Source organism: Mirounga leonina, unplaced genomic scaffold (genome assembly GCF_011800145.1).
Source record: "Mirounga leonina isolate KUSES-001 unplaced genomic scaffold, KU_Mleo_1.0 Mir_93, whole genome shotgun sequence".
Classification (NCBI taxonomy): Eukaryota; Metazoa; Chordata; class Mammalia; order Carnivora; family Phocidae; genus Mirounga; species Mirounga leonina.
This window is the reverse complement of record NW_023270854.1, coordinates 46144360-46163080: the sequence shown is the minus strand read 5'-3', so window position 1 is coordinate 46163080 and position 18721 is coordinate 46144360. Positions and strand designations below refer to the sequence as shown.

Genomic DNA, 18721 nt, shown 5'->3' with positions numbered 1-18721 from the left:
TCACAATGTTTTGTATTATAATTCAAATGCAGTTAAAGACTTTATTGTTATTCTCATTGCCTTACATTTCAGATAACAGAGTTCAAACTTCTTTCAGGTTCAAATGAATTTATGTTTTCAATTCAGAGGTCTTTAAGTATCTTACTACAATACCCATCACAAATAATTAGGACTTACTTTTGCATGCTGAAATACTATTACATATCTGCCTTGGAAAGGTAGATATATTGGGGAGTAGCATTCATACCTTCCAGAACCTTAGAATCTGTGAAAAGTAACAATAAGAAATAGCACTGGTAGGAAGATGTACAAACCATATAAATAAGTAGATTTATATATACTTATATACTTTCACGTAAGATTTATTTTAACATATTTTATAGCACTTACTATACGCCAAGTGCTATTCAAAGCACTTTAAAAATAGCTTCCAGTTATAAGTCACAGAGATGAAAAATATAGCATATAGAGTCATTATTGTAATAACCTTATATGGTGACAGATTACTATACTTATCATGGTGAGCAATGTGTAACATATAAAATTGTCAAATCACTATGTTGTACACCTGAAACTAATATAACAATGTATGTCAACTATACTTCAAAAAAAAAATTGGAAAAAATATATTAATTCATTAAATCCTCATAACTATGCTATGAAGTAGGTGTTACTATTATCCTGATCGTACAGATGAAGAAACTGAGGCACTAAGCAGTTAAGGAATTAAACCAAGGTCACACAGCTGGAAATAGAGGAGCTGGGATTTCAACTTGTGCAGGCTGGTTCCAGAGACCAGGCTCTTATTACTACTCTAACCTACTTCTTAAACCACACTTGGCAGGGAAAGAGAACAACAGGCAATCTGATTTCAAAGACTGGAATATGTACTAAGGTCTCTTTTGCTAGATTTTAATTCTGTTCTGGCTTATAAAAAAGAAGCAATTTCATAGAAAGGCTCAGTAATCTCACTTCAAACATGTGCACAAAATCCTGGTGCCAAGGCTGCAAGGGAGTAACTACAAAAGGTTTCTCAGGTTTTCCTGGCTGAAGTCAAGTCATGAACAAAAAAGGTTGGGGAGCCAAGGGACTGGGGAAACACTATCTTGAATATGGCAATAGCTGGAACTAGTTTAAAGAAATGACTAACATTCCTAAGGTACCATTATCTTCTATTCTCACGTTTTTATTTCCACACCCAGACTCCCTCCCCATCTCAGAGGAAGGCACCCAAGCCTCTGCATAGGCTCTCAATGGCTCCAGCTTTTGCTGGGATTCACGCTCTTCAATGTTTCCTCTTACTGGTCCTCTGGCTACTGGACTGTGAGCTCGGAGAACAGTCACATCCTGATCCCTGTTGTACATGCCTCTACTATTACATGTACTACTCAGAGCTGTCATTTATCCCCTCAGTCATTCTTGCAGTCAGATACTGTTCTTACCCTTCTGTGTATCCTAGGCATTTATGACCGTGTCTGGCTCAATGCATATTTGGCCAATAAATATTTGGTGAATAATCAAATAAATGCTTAATCATGTTGGTTCTAGACTTTAGGGAAAGGAGGTGAAGGGTACCCTAGTGTTTCTTTCTACATTGCCTGGGTGCACAACTGAAGGAAAATGGGGATTTGGAGTTGAAAACCGTGCATATGTTCTTGTCCTGTGCTCATTAAGGACACTGAAAGATTATTGATCCAGCCAATGAAAAGGAAAAATTCCAGTTGGGGAAGTGAGGCTTCTAGAGTGCGGGTAACATTCTGTTCCTTCATGTTTACATTGATGTGTTCTGTTTGTGAAAACAGTGAGCTGTACATTAATGATGTATACTTTTATACATCTATTTTACACCTCAATAAGTGTTTTTAAAGGAAATATTCCATTCAAAAAATTATTTGTCCTATAAATTTTCATATGACAATAAACTATTTTTCTTTTGAATCTGTATCCAGAGTTAATAAGGATGCAGAGATCATGAAGTCTAACTCCATCCTAACAACACACTTATATACATGCAGAGGGTAAGTGAAATAGTAATATATTTGAAATGCAGGCAAGAACCTGGCAAATGTACTTCATTGACAAAAGAAAATCACCATTTTGCAATCTCCATAGTAATAAATGGTTCAAGGCAAGAATTATTAAGGTTAAAAATCAATGATTAAGAGATTTGGTTAAAAAAATAAAAATAAAAGATTATTGGTAAACTGGAAATTTACATTTTTTTTACCACAGATTATTACTTACAAAGGGAGGAAGTACCTTTACCGTGGACAATGTTAGTGCAGCCTTGGCACCAGGATTTTGTGCACATGTTTGAAGTGAGATTACTGAGCCTTTCTATGAAATTGCTTCTTTTTTATAAGCCAGAACAGAATTAAAATCTAGCAAAAAGAGACCTTATTTCATATTCCAGTCTCTGAAATCAGATTGCCTGTTGTTCTCTTTCCCTGCCAAGTGTGGTTTAAGAAGTAGGTTAGAGTAGTAATAAGAGCCTGGTCTCTGGAACCAGCCTGCACAAGTTGAAATCCCAGCTCCTCTATTTCCAGCTGTGTGACCTTGGTTTAATCCCTTAACTGCTTAGTGCCTCAGTTTCTTCATCTGTACGATCAGGATAATAGTAACACCTACTTCATAGCATAGTTATGAGGATTTAATGAATTAATATATTTTTTCCAAATTTTTTTTTGAAGTATAGTTGACATACACTGTTATATTAGTTTCAATCTGAGTTATGAGAGATAACATTACCAGTAATAGAACAAAATGACATCATGTATCCTAATGTGATGCACTGGTAAAGGATACCACCTCACCATTCCTGGCAAAAATGCATATCCTGAATCTCATTATATGAAAAGAAAAAAAAAAAAAAAACCCAGACATTCTATAAATAATTCTACAATTGCCTTCCTCTTCAGAAAGGTCAAGATCATAAGGGCAAAGGCTAAGGAATTATTCCAGATAAAGGAGACTAAAGTAATGTGACAACACAATGAGAGATTCTGGATTGGGGGAAAATTTCTACAAAGGACATTATTTGGGCAATTGACAAAAATCTGAATATAAACTCTATTATAATAACGTTAAATTTTCTGAAATTGATCACTATGATTATGTAAGAAGATATCCTTGTTCTTAAAGGATACATACTGAAATACTTAGAGTTAAGGTATTACTGTCTATAAATTACTCCCAAATAGTTCTGCAAAAAATTAAAAGTAAATAAACAACATTAAATAATATATAAAAGGATAAGCCAGATAGGGCGAAATTTTAATGATTGGTGAGTCCTAAGCAAAGGATTTATAAGTGCTTGTTGTACTATTCTTGAAACTCTCCTGTAGGTTAGAAATTTCTCAAAATAAATTCAAAGACAAATGGTATGTAGAAGAAGGTATTCCTCTCTAGTGCGTGACAAGTAGTCATCTACCCCTGTCCAAGTAACTCCAATCACATGAACTCACTGCTCCTTGAAATGCAACCCAAGACATTACTACAATACACAGGACCCAAAAATTAACTCCTAAGCACTCCGTCATCTGGGGTCAACCTAGGTCTGGTCTGCCATAGATAAGATTACAATGTAACAGTTCTTTAGATACTTGAGTGTGATTTTGTTGTGAAAGTTCCTGTCTCTAGTGCATTACCCTACCATGTTGTTTCTGTTCTACCTATAGTCTTGGAGGGCTGTTAGATGCATTCCCCGAAGTCTGACCCATTTAAGGTGATATGCACAAATTATATCTGGCCAAGGTGATCTCATCAGAGCAGAATCAATTAAGTTTCTACTTCCATTTCCCAGGCTAGCACCTTATTAGCTGACAAATCATAATGTCTGTAAGTCAACTAAACCCTTGTCCTTAGTGGATTTGGTTTTGGGGAGTCAGTAGAACATGTCTTTATGATCAGCCCCCACTAAATATCAACTTGTCAGGCTAAACTAACATTCCATTCTGTCCGGAAAACCTCAGTTTCAGGTTCTCATCTTGTTACAATTAAAACAACAGGACAAGGGCACCCCACTGGCTCAGTCAGCAGAGCATACAATTCTTCTCAGGGTCATGAGTTTGAGCCCCATGTTGAGCACAGAGATTACTTAAAATAATAAAATAAAATGACAGGACATGGTCAAGAACAGGACCTCATCCTCCCACTTAGATCACAATATATTAAAGGGCAGGATCACATCTAATATGTGCAATCTCCCAAAAACATCACATAATATAGAGCCTTACAGAAGATGTTTTATGTTGATATGCTTATTCATTTTAAATGAAAGGGTTTTATTTTAAAGCCAAAAGTGAGTTAAGACAGTAACTTAAGGCTGTCTAACAAGCAAACATCATTTTAATGGGAAAAGAGAATATTTTAGTTTTCAAGGACAACTGGAAAGTTGTAAAAAGATACTGGTTTTTACATAGTTAAAAATAATAATTAAATTGAGGGGTATTAAAGAGGGCACGTACTGAATGGAGCTCTGGGTGTTATACATAAACAATGAATCACGGAACACTACATCAAAAAAAAATAATAATTAAGAAATAAATACCCTTTAGATACAAAATTATCTTGCCTTTCTCTGAATTGCAAAGTAAAGAAACACAAGATAACGTGCTTTTTATTATAAAGTAGAAAGTAAGAAATCTTCTCTAGCATAAAAATACTACCAAAATTAATTACAGCAAAGCCATGGCCATTCAGAGGATAGCCTAACATATGAGAGTTTCCCAATGTAAGCATCAAAATATGTTTTATTCTATCTTAGAGAAACTGCTCTGAGTTACTGCAGATTCATATCTTATTTAACACAATTTAATATCTGAAGTTCCTAGCAATGATGCTGATCCATCAAGAAATTACTGTGGGCCACTGTACTTCAATGCAGTCATCAGGATAATGGAACTGGCCGGAACGGTCTTCCCCAACATCAAATAGCTCCAAATAGCTGTACCTCTCACGGCTTCTCTGTCCTGCACTTCATCATGATGCTTCTGCAGCCCACTAGCCATATTTCTTCTCATGTCTCTCATTTTTTTACTTCTAATTTTGTTGAAGATTTGATCATACAACATTATGACAAGTTTTAAAAATCTGTTTAAGTTTTAAAGCTGTGAGGAAATTCAAAATAATTTTGTGTGTAATCAAGGACTCCAAGATCATATTATCTTTAGAGTATAAGTTCAATGTAGTCTATTTTGGCATCCCAGAAGCTATTTCTATTTATATTCTGGACCTTGCCTATCATTAAAGTAAATGATATTTATGTTAAGATCCATATTTACCTTCAAGCATGTTTCTGATTTCTTTGTCATAAGTGACTTCTTTTGCTGTCTGTCCACTCCCATTAACAACAGTAGCATCTGCATTATATTCTAAAAGAAGCATTACCAACTCCTAAAAAAGCAGAGAAACTGTTTTTAGCTATTAAACTAAGACTTTATTGTATTATAGCCCTTTTCCAAATTACTAATTACTATCAAGCTTCTATAACAGAAACAAGTACCATAGGAATCTGTGATTTAAGCACATCAGTTATGTGTACAGTAGGTGAATATAGTAAGGAACTACAGTAAACTCAATACAGCCCACACTTGTACAACACAGGTTTGAACACTGTAGGTCCACTTATACGCAGATTTTCTAAATAAATACAACACAGTACTATAAGTGTATTTTCTCTTATGATTTTCTTAGTAACACGGTCTTTTCTCTAGCTTCCTTTATTGTAAGGATAAAGTATATAATACATGTAACATACAAAATACGTGTTGATTAACTGTTTATGTTATTGGTAAGGCTTCCAGTCAACAGTAGGCTATTAGTAGTTAAGTTTTGGGGGAGCCAAAGTTACATGTAAATTTTCAACTGTGTGGGGCTCAGCGCCCCTCACCCGTGTCGTTCAAGGGTCGACTGTACTACAATTCAACTAACTGTAATAACTGATGATTGCCTAAACAACTGCCAATCCACAGTTAATAGAAACAACTTCTATAATTGATTTTTTAAGTAAATCATCTGTTTTACCAAATTGGTTCATGTAGTTAAACTAAATGTATAAGTTAATAAAGCCATTATTAAAATTACAGCTGATAATACATTTAATGTTATTCCTACAATGCCTGTTTAAAAAAATATAGGTCTGTTGGGGAAATTTTTTTTTTTCAAAATCTGATTTAAGATATAGAACATCTTCTGATGTGATATAGACTGATAGGATATACCACCAAAAGAATGGTTTATAATGAAGCAAACAATTTCAAGTAAATATTCAACAAAGAAACTGTATCATTCATATTTACTCTAAGCAGTTAAATGCTTTTATAAATTTCAAGCTAATTGGTAATGTATGTAAGTCCAGTATCACTGGCATGCAGTTCATTTATACAACTTAACAGGGCAGGAGAAATGCAGAAGAATGCAGATTTGCAGGAGATTATTAGAGATTTGATGTTTAAGTTTACTGGAATGTATAGCACTCAGGGACGGGACGGTGGTAACACGTCTGCTTTCGTTCTACACGAGGGCAAGATGAATGAAACATAGTGCTATTCTGTCATGTTGATTGTGCACAGATACATAGGAAGTGATATCCTGTGTCATTACATGTTACGTTTTCCCATGAGTTACATTATTTCCTTTGGGTCAAAAAATTTCCTATGTTCTTTCCAAAAATTTTTTTTGTACTAAGAAATGCCTAAATACAATCTAAAAAATACATAAAGTAGAAAACAAAATACTCAGTGTCCTAGTCATTATATGACCACTATAAACATTTTGGTGTATTTCTTTCTAATTACTTTCCTATGCATAAGTTTGAGGCTTTTTTTTTTTTTTTAAGATTTTATTTATTTATTTTTTAGAGAGGGAGTGAGAGAGAAACAGCATGAGAGGGGAGAGGGTCAGAGGGAGAAGCAGGCTCCCTGCTGAGCCGGGAGCCCGATGTGGGAGACTCGATCCCAGGACTCTGGGATCATGACCTGAGCCGAAGGCAGACGCTTAACCATCTGAGCCACCCAGACGCCCTAAGTTTGAGACTTTTTAATATGTATTCATTTTAGAGAGAAAGCACAAATGGGGGGAGGGGCAGAGGGAGAGAATCTTCAAGCAGACACTCTGCTCAGTGTGGAGCCCGTCGCAGGGCTCAATCTCACAACCCATGAGATTACCACAAGCCTAAACCAAGAGTTGGACACTTAACTAAGAATGAACCATCCAGGCACCCCTGAGGCTTTCTTTAAACATAATTTTATTCATATGACAGTTGCTTTTGTTATACCTTTTACCTAATATATCATGTATTTTCCACCGTATTATATAGTATCTATGTAATAGTCTATATACTTTTCACAGCTGAATGTTATTCTATAAAATATATTACCACATTTAAGAATAGAAAAATGGTTAATATTTTAATAAATTCTAATAAATTCTTAGAATTCTAATAAAACCTTAGCATTTGCTATCATCTTGAGGGTAGCACTTTTGGGAGAAATGTTTTCATACTAGTAAAGTAAAACAACACAGAGAATGATAGAAAATATTTACAAATCATGTATCAGATAAGGGACCTGCATCCAGAAAAAGAACTTTTATAACTCAAAGAGACAGCCCAATTTAAAATTAGGCAAAGATAAAATGAACAATCAGAAAAAACTAAGAAAAACAATTCCATTTACAATGGCATCAAAAGAAATAAAATGCTTAGCAGTAAACTCAACTATGGAGGCAAAAGACTTGTACACTAAAACTATAAAACACGGCTGAAGGAAATTAAAAATGGTAGAAGTGGGAAAACATCTAGTGCTCACAGACAGTAAGACTTAAGACTGAATATTAAGATGTGAACACCACCCAAAACAGTCTATAGATTTACTGCAGTACCTATTAAATCCCCATGATATTTTTTCCAGAAATAGAAATCCCATCCTATAATTCATATGGACTCTCACCATCTCAAGGGACCCTGAAGAGCCAAACAGTATTAGGAGGAAAAAAAATAAGTTGGAGATCTCACACAGCCTGATTTCAAAACTTACCTCAAAGCTACAGTAATCAAAACTGTGGTGAGGGCCTAAAGACATAATCTGGATATGGACATTTTCCAAGTGTTTCATCTGTTAGATGAGGTATTAAATAGGTTGAGAAATAACATTCCTTAACTTAAATGTGCTATGTGGTACCAGACTTGAATAACCCTAATCTTTTTAAAGATTGTATTTATTTGACAGAGAGAGACACAGTGAGAGAGGGAACACAAGCAGGGGGAGAGGGAGAAGCAGGCTTCCTGCTGAGCAGGGAGCCCGATATGGGGCTTGATCCCAGGACTCTGGAATCATGACCTGAGCCGAAGGCAGACGCTTAATGATGACTGAGCCGCCCAGGCGCCCCAACCCTAATCATTTTTTAAGCAACTTTGAGATTTCATATGCTATACAATTTGCCCATCTAAAGTACACATCTTTTCGTTTATGTCCCTGCTGAGCAGGGAACCCAACGCGCGGCTCGATCCAAAGGCCCTGGGATCATGACCTGAGCCGAAGGCAGACACCTTACCCGAATGAACCACCCAGGTGCCCCCAAAATCCAAATTTTTACTGAAAAATATCAACAGAAGTTCCTCTGAAAAATGATGATTTCCTAACATCATAATAAACTTAGAGCAAATATAAGGCTAGATTTATGTTTTAAAAAACAATTATTTCTAAACAAATGAAAGACATAATAATACCAGATAATTAACATTTACTATGTACCACTGTTCTAAAAGTTTTACTTTATTAACTCATTTAAATTTTCACAAAAATCCTAGGTACTATTATAACACCTCTTTTTAAAGATGGGAAATCTGAGGTACAGAGGTCAATATGTGCTATATACACTTATATGAAAACATCACTAAAAAGGTACAAAAACACACTACAAATTCAACAAAGTTCACTGTACAATGAAGCCTACAATTCAGCAAGTCCTATTCATGCTTACTGAACCTCTACAAGTTTTGAGAAATGTCACTCTTAAACATGAATTGATAGCCAATTAAAACTGGAGATTTGAGATCTGATCAGCACAAAGGACAAAGATCAAGACAGAAGGAAAAAAAAACTTGAGACAAAAACGAAGAAACCTTAAAAAGAACTATAATATCCTCAGAAAAAGGAGATATTTCCTTGTAAATGAGAAATGAAGGCTTCAAAAAGGGACATTCAGAAAAATAAAGGACCTTAAAAATTAACAGCAAATTAAATATTCAATAGAAAGATTGGAAGATGGATTTGAAGATATCTTTCAAAGAATGGGGGGTCAGGTTGAGATACCTAAGAGGGAATATAGGTGAAAAAAAGATAAAAGAATTAGAGAATCAGTCATGAAGGTCTTTTAACTGGTCACCTGGAATTCCAAAAAGATAAAACTGAATAGAAATGCACATGCACAGCCATGTGCAGATTTTTTTTTAAAGAAGCAATTCACAAAGTCTTAAAGATTTTTTTTTTTCCTTTAAAAAAGATTTGAGAGAGCAAGAGCACGTGAGCACAAGTGGGAGGATAGAGGGATACAGAATTTCAAGCAGACTCCATGCTGAGCCACGCTGAGTGGGGTTCAATCCCACCACCCATGAGATCATGACCTGAGCCAAAACCAAGAGTCGGATGCTCAACCAACTGAGCCACCCAGTTGCCCCTTAAAGATTGCTAAGATGTGCTAAACATTAACCGCTACATGTAAGGCACGGACACATGATCAACGTAACTGAACACTTAGGTATCACACAGTCTCTGAAATTGCCACAAGAAAAGCCTGTTTCATAAATTAACTGGGACTTGCAAATTCCACGTGGGATTTAGAAAGCTAGAAAATGCATCATATCCCCTTCTAAATTTAAAAAAAGAGGAAAAAACAGATAACCTACAAAACGATTACTTTGTCTGAACCCAGAGAACTGAGATGGCATAGCAACCAACCACAGGCATATCATGTTTTATTGGACTTCGCGGATCTTTTTTTTTGTTTTTGTTTTTTTGTTTAACACAAATTGAAGGTTCATGGCAATCCTGCATCCAACAAGTCCATCAGAACCATTTTTCCAACAGCACTAGCTTACTTTGTTTCTGTATTATATTTTGCTAATTCTCGCTTTATTTCAAACCTTTTCATTATTATTATATTTGATCAGGTTTGGGGCACCATGAACCATGCCCACAGAAGAAAGCAAACTTATCAATAAATGTTGGGTGTGTTCTGACTGCTCCAGTGACCAGCCGTTCCCCATCTTTGTCTCCTGGGGCCTCCCTAGTTCCTGAGACACAATATTGAATTTAGGCCAATTAGTAACTCTACGATGACCTCTAAATGTTCATTCAAGTGAAAGAAAGAGTCACACATCTCTCGCTTTAAATCCAAAGTCAGAAATGATTAAATTTAGTGAGGAAGGCATGTCCATAGCTGAGGCAGGCTGAAAGCCAGGCTCTCGGGCCAAACAGCCAAGTTGTGAGAACAAAGAAAAGTTCTTGAAGGAAATCGTTACTCCAATGAATACAGAGTGATAAGAAAGTGAAACAGCCTTATTGCTGAGATGGAGAAAGTTTGAGTGGTTTGGATAGAAGACCAAACCAAAGCCTTAATTCCCTTAAGCCAAAGCCTAATCCAGACTCTCTCCAATTCTGTGAAGGTTGAGAGAGGTGAGGAAGCTGCAGGAGAAAATTCTGATGCTAGCAGAGGATGGTTTAAGGAAAGAAGCCGCCTCCATGACATCAAAGTGCAAGATGAAGCAGCAAGTGCTGATGGAAAAGCTGCAGCCAGTGATCCAGAAGCTCTAAGATCATTAATGAGGGTGGTTGCACTAAACAACTGATTTCTAATCTAGATGAAATAGCCTTATTTTGGAAGAAGATGCCATCTAGACTTTCACAGCTAGAAAGAAGTCAATGCCTGGCTTCAAAGCTTCAAAGGACAGGCTGCCTCTCTTGTTAGGGGCTACTGCAGCTGGTGACTTTAAGTGAAGCCAATGTTCATTTACCATTCTGAAAATCCTAGGGCCCTTAAGAATTATGCTAAATCTGCTCTGCCTGTGCTCTAGAAATAGAACAACAAAGCCTAGATGACACTATGTCTGTTTACAAATGGTTGACTAAATATTTTAAGCCCACTGAGCTTAAGTATTTGAGACCCACTGCTCAGAAAAAAAGATTCCTTTCAAAATATTATTGCTCATTGACAATGCACCTGGTTACCCAAGAGCTTTGAGGAGAATGTACAATGAAATTGAGGTTGTTTTCATGCCTGATAACACAACACCTATTCAGTCCATGGATCAAGGAGTAATTTCAACTTTCAGGTCTTAAGACTTAAAAAATACATTTCATAAGGCCATAGCTGCCACAGTGATTCCTTTCATTGATCTGAGCAGAGTAAACTGAAAACGTTCTGAAAAGGGCTCACCATTCTAGATGCCATTAAGAACATTTACGATTCAAAAGAAGAAGCCAAAATACTAGCAACAGTAATATGAGTTTGGAAGAAGGTGATTCCAGCCTTCATGGCTGACTTTGAGGGGTTCCAGACTTCAGTGGAGGAAGTCCCTGCAGATGTGGTGGAAACAGCAAGAGAACCAGCATTAGAAGTGGAGTCTGAAGATGTGACTGAATTGCTTCAAGCTCGTGACAGAATTTTCACAGGTGAAGAGTTTCTTCGATGAGCAAAGAGAGTGGTTTCTTGAGATGGAATCTACTCCTGGGGAAGATGCTGTAAAGATTGTTGAAATAACAAAAGGTCTAGAATATTAAACTTAGTTAATGAGGGCAGGGTTTGAGAGGATTGACTCTAATTTTGAAAGAAATTCTACTGTGGGTAAAATGTTACCAAACAGCATCACATGCTACAGAGAAATGGTTCATGAAAGGAAGAGTTCATCCATGTGGGAAAATTCATTTTGTTCTATTTTAAGAAAATGCCACAGCCATCCCAACCTTCAGCAATCACCATCAACATGGAGGTCAGAACCCCACCAACAAAAAGATTATGACTCACTAAAAGCTCAGATGATGGTTAGCATTTTTCAGCAATATGGTATTTTTAAGTATAAAGATTGTTTTGTTAGACATAATGCTATTGCACACTTAATGGACTACAGTGTAAATGTAAATTTTATAAGCATTAGGATACCAAAAAGTTCATGTGACTTACTTGTTATATTTGCTTTACTGAAGTTGCCTGGAAACAAACCCCCAGTATCTTTGAGACATGCCTACAGTAAAATCTAAGGAAACTGCCCCAGAATAAGAACTGGCTCACCCATGGTAGGTATGGCAGTAAGACAGGGATTGCCAAACACGCAGATAAATTCAGCTGAGATTTTTAATGAAGTGCTACAGGATGAAACACTAGCATGAGAACACAGAACCTCTGTGAACCACAGGTATAAGGTTCATACCCACCTGCAGACTCCTCCTGGTGCTTTAAAAAAAAGGGGGGGGGGCAGATTGAGGTTCAGGCAGGTGACCAGAGAAAGCCTTACCCTCAGTGGTGCAGGCCCAAAGGAGGGAGCTGCTGCTGCTGCAGAAAAGGCATAAAACCCCAAGCAAGACTTTCTGCCTTATGTTATTCCTTAAAGAATAACACTGCTGTGAGAAGGCAGCAAATCTTTTATCCTCAAAGCACAGTGAAAATCCTTTCAACCAAGGAGAGGGACAGGAAGCAATCAAGGATCCATGCCATGAAAGGTCTACTGTTAACTGGAGGAGCAGGATCACTGATGAAGAACCATCTAAGAAGCCCCTGTCCTTTAAGCAAGGACACAAGGCCTAAGATGAAGGCTGGACCAGGACAATGCAACTCACTCTGTCTCCTCCTCTCACTCCAAGACTAGCAAGTACTGAGAACAAGCAAGAGTAGTCCATTAATAGGGGAGAAGCAACAGCATGGAGAGAAACGCTAAGGCACACTAGGAAGACCAAAAGCTTAGGGTGAAGCAGGAACATCAAAAAAAAAAAAAAAAAAAAAAAACCCCTCCAGAAAAATCAGCCTGCAACTTATGTAGAGGCATTACTGAATTTGGAAACAGAAATTTGAAGCCAGTGGTGAATTGAAGGTAACCATGGCAACAACAAAACCCAAGCTCAGATCTACCCTAGACTAGACTGATTCAACCTCCCACATTAAGAGGTATGCCCATTTCTAGGCCCAGCACTATTTACCTCTGTCTCTACTAGCTTACACACAGTTTAACATTCCATAAAAAGTTACCACACAAAAAAACAGAAAAGTGTCAAGAGACACTGTCAAGAGAGACAAAGTGATCAACAGAATGACACAGAAATGACCAAGATGTTGCAATGATCAGATAGAGAACTTAAAATAACTATGATTATTACATTAAAAGGTCTAGTGGAAAAGGTGGACTACATACATAAAGGAAAATGCTAGAAATAAAAGTCACAGTAACAGAAATAAGGAATGCCTTTGATGGTATCAGTAGACATCAGGACACTGGTTAGGAAAGATCAGTAAACCTGAAGACAGCATTTGGCTAATCTCTATTGACCCAAGAGGAAAAAGTGGAGAGAGGGAGAGGAATGGGACAGAAAAAAGAAGAAACAGAACTAAGCACCCAGTGGCTGTGGGATGATGTCAGCCTAACAAATGTGTATTAAGCTACAGAAGAATTTGTATGATGTGGTAGCTTCTCAATACAGCAAAAACAAGTAAAAAAGCAAAAAAAAAAAAAAAAAAAAAGACAAAAGTAGTATCTGCTACCATACACCCATGTAATTTGCCCTCAAGAATGCCATGTTGTTACCCATTTGCATAACTCTGCAGGCCAGTCCTCCTGACCTTGCCCATCTGAACTCACTGCTCAGTACTATAATTGCATCCACCTGGCTTCTGTTTAGGTGCCACCTCCAGGCCTCTAATGTTTCAAGGTCCTATGACACACTGCATATCCTACTGCCATCGGTGAACCCAATGTCATTTCCTAATGGCAGCCCTAGACTTCAGAGGATAATCTTCAATAAGGTTCTCGATGATCGTGGGTGCCTTTTCTACCAGGCATTTCTTCCCGCTTTGGTAAATGACGTATCCTCTAAGGCCTTCTAGGCACAAAATCATCCAGTATGATCTTATGTACTATGTCCAATCTAGCAAGCTGCTTATTTAAAACCTTCTACTCTCTGCAGTGGCATTTCTGGCTTTTTGACATCTATAGTGGGCCACTGCTTTGTCTATGCTGCTAGGAACTATCCAAGTAAAAACAATTCATACCATCAAAAAAGTCAGATGAATGGTCAGAAGCTGAAGACAGTCGCTGAAGAAGTCATGACACCTGGTCCAGTTTCTGGAACTGAGTCAATTTTGGACTGAAAACTATTAAAGGAGAGACCAGATTCTGGAAGGAGATTTTGCAACACCAAACCAAATGTACACAGCAATGAATTTCCTAGACTATTCCCAAAGGTACTAATGACAATTTACTCAAGTAACTACACTGGGGAAAGGGGAATATCCGAACATTTCAGGAATTGTTAGGTATAAGGTTCAAGTTGACACTGATGCCAAGAGACCCAAAGTGTCACCTGGCTCCTCACTTAGAAAGGGGACATACAGGAGGGTGAGATAATAAATGAAACCTTGGCCCAGGTCTGGCTCACAGTGCATGCACTGGGTCCATAATCACATCCAGTAGTCAGCCCCGCCCCAGTCCATGAATACATAATTGGAAGAGACACACTTAGTTGTTAGCAAAGTTTCATATGGCTTCCTTGGTCTATAGGGTAAGGGCCAAATGAAAGGGCTAAAATTGCCCTCCCCCACCCCATGGCCAAGATAAATCAAAACTAATATTCCATATGGGTTGGAATGGCAGAAATCAGTGCCATCTTTAAAAACCTCAGAATGCAGGGGCACCTGGGTGGCTCAGTCGGGTAAAATATCTGACTCTTGATCTCAGCTCAGGCCTTAATCTCAGGGTCGTGAGTTCAAGCCCCACACTGGGCTCCTCAATGGGCATGGAGCCTACTTTAAAAACAAACAGAAAACCTCAGAATGTAGAGCTGATGGTCCCTATCATATTTCCATTTAATTCACCAGTCTAACATTACAAAAACCAGATAGAATGTAGAGGATGACAGTGGACTTTCATAAATTCAAATAGCCCCAATGATAGCCACTCTGCAAAACATGCTTTCTTTGCCAGAGCAAGTTAATACTACCTAAGGACACGGGACACAGCAACTAATCTGATATATGTATTCTTGTCTTTCCCGATTAGGAAAAAAGATCAAAACCGGTTTTGAATCTCATAGACAAAGTATACATTTACAGTTCTGCCTCAGAGCCATTTGGCCATCCTGCAGACCATCACACTGGTCTACTTTACCAATGACATCATGTTAATAGAACCAGATGAGTAAGAAGAGACTAGAATGTTGAAAGCCTTGGTAAGACATAATGCTCCAGGAAGTAGAAAATAAATCTTAGGATGAATTCAGGGACTATGCCATGTTAGTAACTTTTTAAAGGTTCAGTGGTCTGGGTAATGCCAGGACATTGTCTCCAAAGTAAAGAACAAATTATTCCATCTTGCACTTCCCAAACCAGAGAAGGAAGCACAATGCCTGACTGGCTTCTTCAGGTTCTGGGGCAGCAGAATCCACAACTAAGGGTAATGCTCTGATCCATATACCAGGAGAGGAGAAAGGGTGCCTGAACACTCAGCTCCTGTATCAAAGGAGAGGCAAGAAGAGTCACCATTTTAGCAGAAGTAACTGAACTTGAACATCAGAAGGACTATACACAATGGGGAAATGGAGTATATCTGGCATGCAAATGATACACTTAGGTGTCTCTCAGTATTCCCTGATCCAGTTTTGACAATAAATGAACAAGTGTGGAAACCCCAAGCTTAGGAAGGGCAGGGCCTTCTCAGATCTCCAGTAATGAGGGCCTGAGTCACAGCACTGGGTAAGCCATGAAGATGAGATGTGCTAGCCAAGGGGAGGGTGTATCTAGAATGGACAGCAGAGAAGGGAGAAGAGGATTCAGTGGTGGCCCAAAGGTCAATTACAGCAGCAGGGGCTAGAGTCTGCCCCACTATCCTTCCTCCTGTAAGTTTCTCCTAGGGGCAGAGGCCCACTGAAACCCAGAAGGGGCTGCGCCCAGAAGCCTATAAAGAAGCGAATGTGAGCAGAATAAAGGGTGGGCTGTAGTCGAAGCTGTGCTGCACAGTCCAGCCCCGCCCCGAGGAATAAAGGACTTAGTACCCTAGATGCTGGGAGTGCCCAGGAGGCAGCCACTGCCTTTAGTCACTCCAGGGATCACCTCAGCTGAAAAGGGCTGCTTCACACAAGTTCACGTTCCTTCCCAGGGCAGCCTGTACCCACTGGCTGACCATTATCAGGGTTGAGATCTCTCACCTCAAACTGGGACAGCTCTGAAGGGTCACCTCTCCTGCAGAGCTCCCCCGCAGTTGGCTGAGGTACCCCCTTGAGAGTGCATCACAGCTCAACTTCAGCCTCTGCCCACTCCTGCTAGCCTCCCACCCTCCCACAAGTGTGATCCTAAAGCACTCCAATTAATCTGTTGCACACTCACCTCCAGCTCAGCTGGCTTCCTGGGAAGCTCAAACTGTGAGAAATGGCAATGTTTATGCCTATATTTCAGGGTTGTCATTCTCTATTAAATGAAACAATACATATCAGGTCATTTGTGCAGTGCCTGATACAGAGTAGGCATTTAATACATAAGCATGAGATGGTAACTTAGGGAACAAGATAGATAAGCTTATATAAACCTCGGGATTATATGCAACTTCTATATGCCAGGTGACAAATACACAATTTCTGAGGCACACAACATAGGAAGCATTCATTTTAAGTATATTCTCAGTTCTGCTAGAAAATAGTAAGTCAACACAAAGGTCAGTACCACAATCCAATTATTTACTGTATCGATTGTATCCTTATTCTATAATGATCATAAAAGATGTAAAAACTTAGAAGAACAAATGCTAAGCACATCTAAAAACTCTGGTATGTTAATTTTTATTAACTAACACTAGGGGTCACTAATTACCAAGAATAGCCCAAATGTCCTTCACAAAATTTGGGGAGGATTTTATATATTCCAAAGGACAAGAACGTAAAGTGCTTTAGTAACAAACCAAATCCCTTTTCAACTCATTCTAGTTATTAAATCACAGACTCTCACTACCACATTTTAAATTATTTTCATGGTAAAGGATCACATCAGAACAAGATAATTGGATTCCTTTCATAAGCACAATTAGAAAATTAAACTTTCTGCAAAATTCAATCATGCTTAAATATTAAGCACATAAATTTTTAAAGTTTACTGTGTGAGGCACCCATTTAGCTCCAGCTAAATTTTCTAATGCAAGAGATAATATGATATATATGCTAATGCTCGAATCAAACTAAGGTCCAATTTAGCATAGTCTCATGTTTAAAGTTCAAGAATCCAGCAGAAATGGACAAATATAGGAAGAACCAAGTACAGAAAACTGAGCTGATCTGATGTAGGTATTTAGATATGGGCAGAAAGATGTGTGCTGTGCTTGTCAAAAATACAAAAACTGAAATGTGTTAATTCCTTGAAAGCAAGATTAATGCAATCTAGCAGTAAGACATGCACAACAAAACTACCAAGTAGAAGATGAAAGAAAGTGATGTAATATGCCTAGGAAATCTGGAAAAGCATAGCTTTCTTCCAGCTGCAGCAAGTCAGGAAAGAATTTATGGAGACAGCATGTGAGCTGCACTCTCAAGAATGCCATCTCATCCCCATGGTCCAGGTCTACCCAGAGAACTTGCTTACACAGAAGAAAAACGAGTAGTGCAGGGCTATGAAGGTAAAGAGCAAGTAGTTCATGTGCGGATCAGGCAAATTAAACTATCTGCAGCTCATTTCTGAAATCCCATAAAGTATAGCAATTTACCCACTACCTTTATTCTTTACTGTAAAAGGTACATGTTTCTCAACTTTAGCAAAATTCTATATCTGGTTCACAAGTATCAGCATATGAGCAGATAGGCTGTAATGGTGTAAAATGCACTAAATCAAACATGCTTATTAAGCACATACTTACAAGGTTCATTCATGGTAATTTACACAATTAGTTAAATCTCAGAATAAAAAGTGTGAAACAATATAATAAATTTATTGACTTGAGATAAATGCACATAAATCTTAGTATAGGATTTTTAAATAATCTTTAGGGATATTAAACTATGGTCAGTAATCAAATAAACCCTCTATCATACATAGTTCATTTCCAGATCAAATCATTGGGAAAAAATCAGGAAAAGGGGTTAAAGCAATTTTTGTCTAGGGTGGTGTGAAGAGATAGAGAACTGCCATCCTGAAAAAGGAGTGTAAAACTGACCAAAACTAATCCTTTCATGGTGCTGGATGTTCAGTAAAGACAAACAACAAGTTGAGAGGCATATTCAGTGGAACTAGAATATCAGGCGAGCTCATCAGGCATCTTTAGCCTTGAAGCAGCAGGCTATTCCCACCCCTCACCCACCCCCAGTTCCTAATACCATCACATGGGGGGATAGGATGCCAAAATATGAATATTAGGGGGGCACATTCAGTCTGTAACAGAAACCATGCTAAAACATTAAAACAATTTTTAGAAAAAGAGGAGAGCTACCAGCAGGCCTGGCATATTCCAGATTTCACAGATGAAGACCAGACAAATTAATAA

At 38.0% G+C, this 18721-nt stretch overlaps 1 protein-coding gene across 4 annotated transcripts in view; it reads right to left on the bottom strand.

Annotated features, from left to right (window-relative positions):
- The window catches only part of OSBPL1A (oxysterol binding protein like 1A), a 224526-nt gene that overhangs the window by 174618 nt on the left and 31187 nt on the right, over positions 1 to 18721 (bottom strand). For 2 of the 4 annotated variants that reach the window (XM_034995760.1, XM_034995761.1), the window contains one exon: positions 5283 to 5394. In XM_034995760.1, coding sequence (XP_034851651.1) covers positions 5283 to 5394 — 112 coding nt within the window. Of the gene's footprint in view, positions 1 to 177; positions 266 to 5282; positions 5395 to 16584; positions 16666 to 18721 lie in introns of those variants that run through there. The other 2 variants (XM_034995759.1, XM_034995762.1) reach the window with 2 other exon arrangements.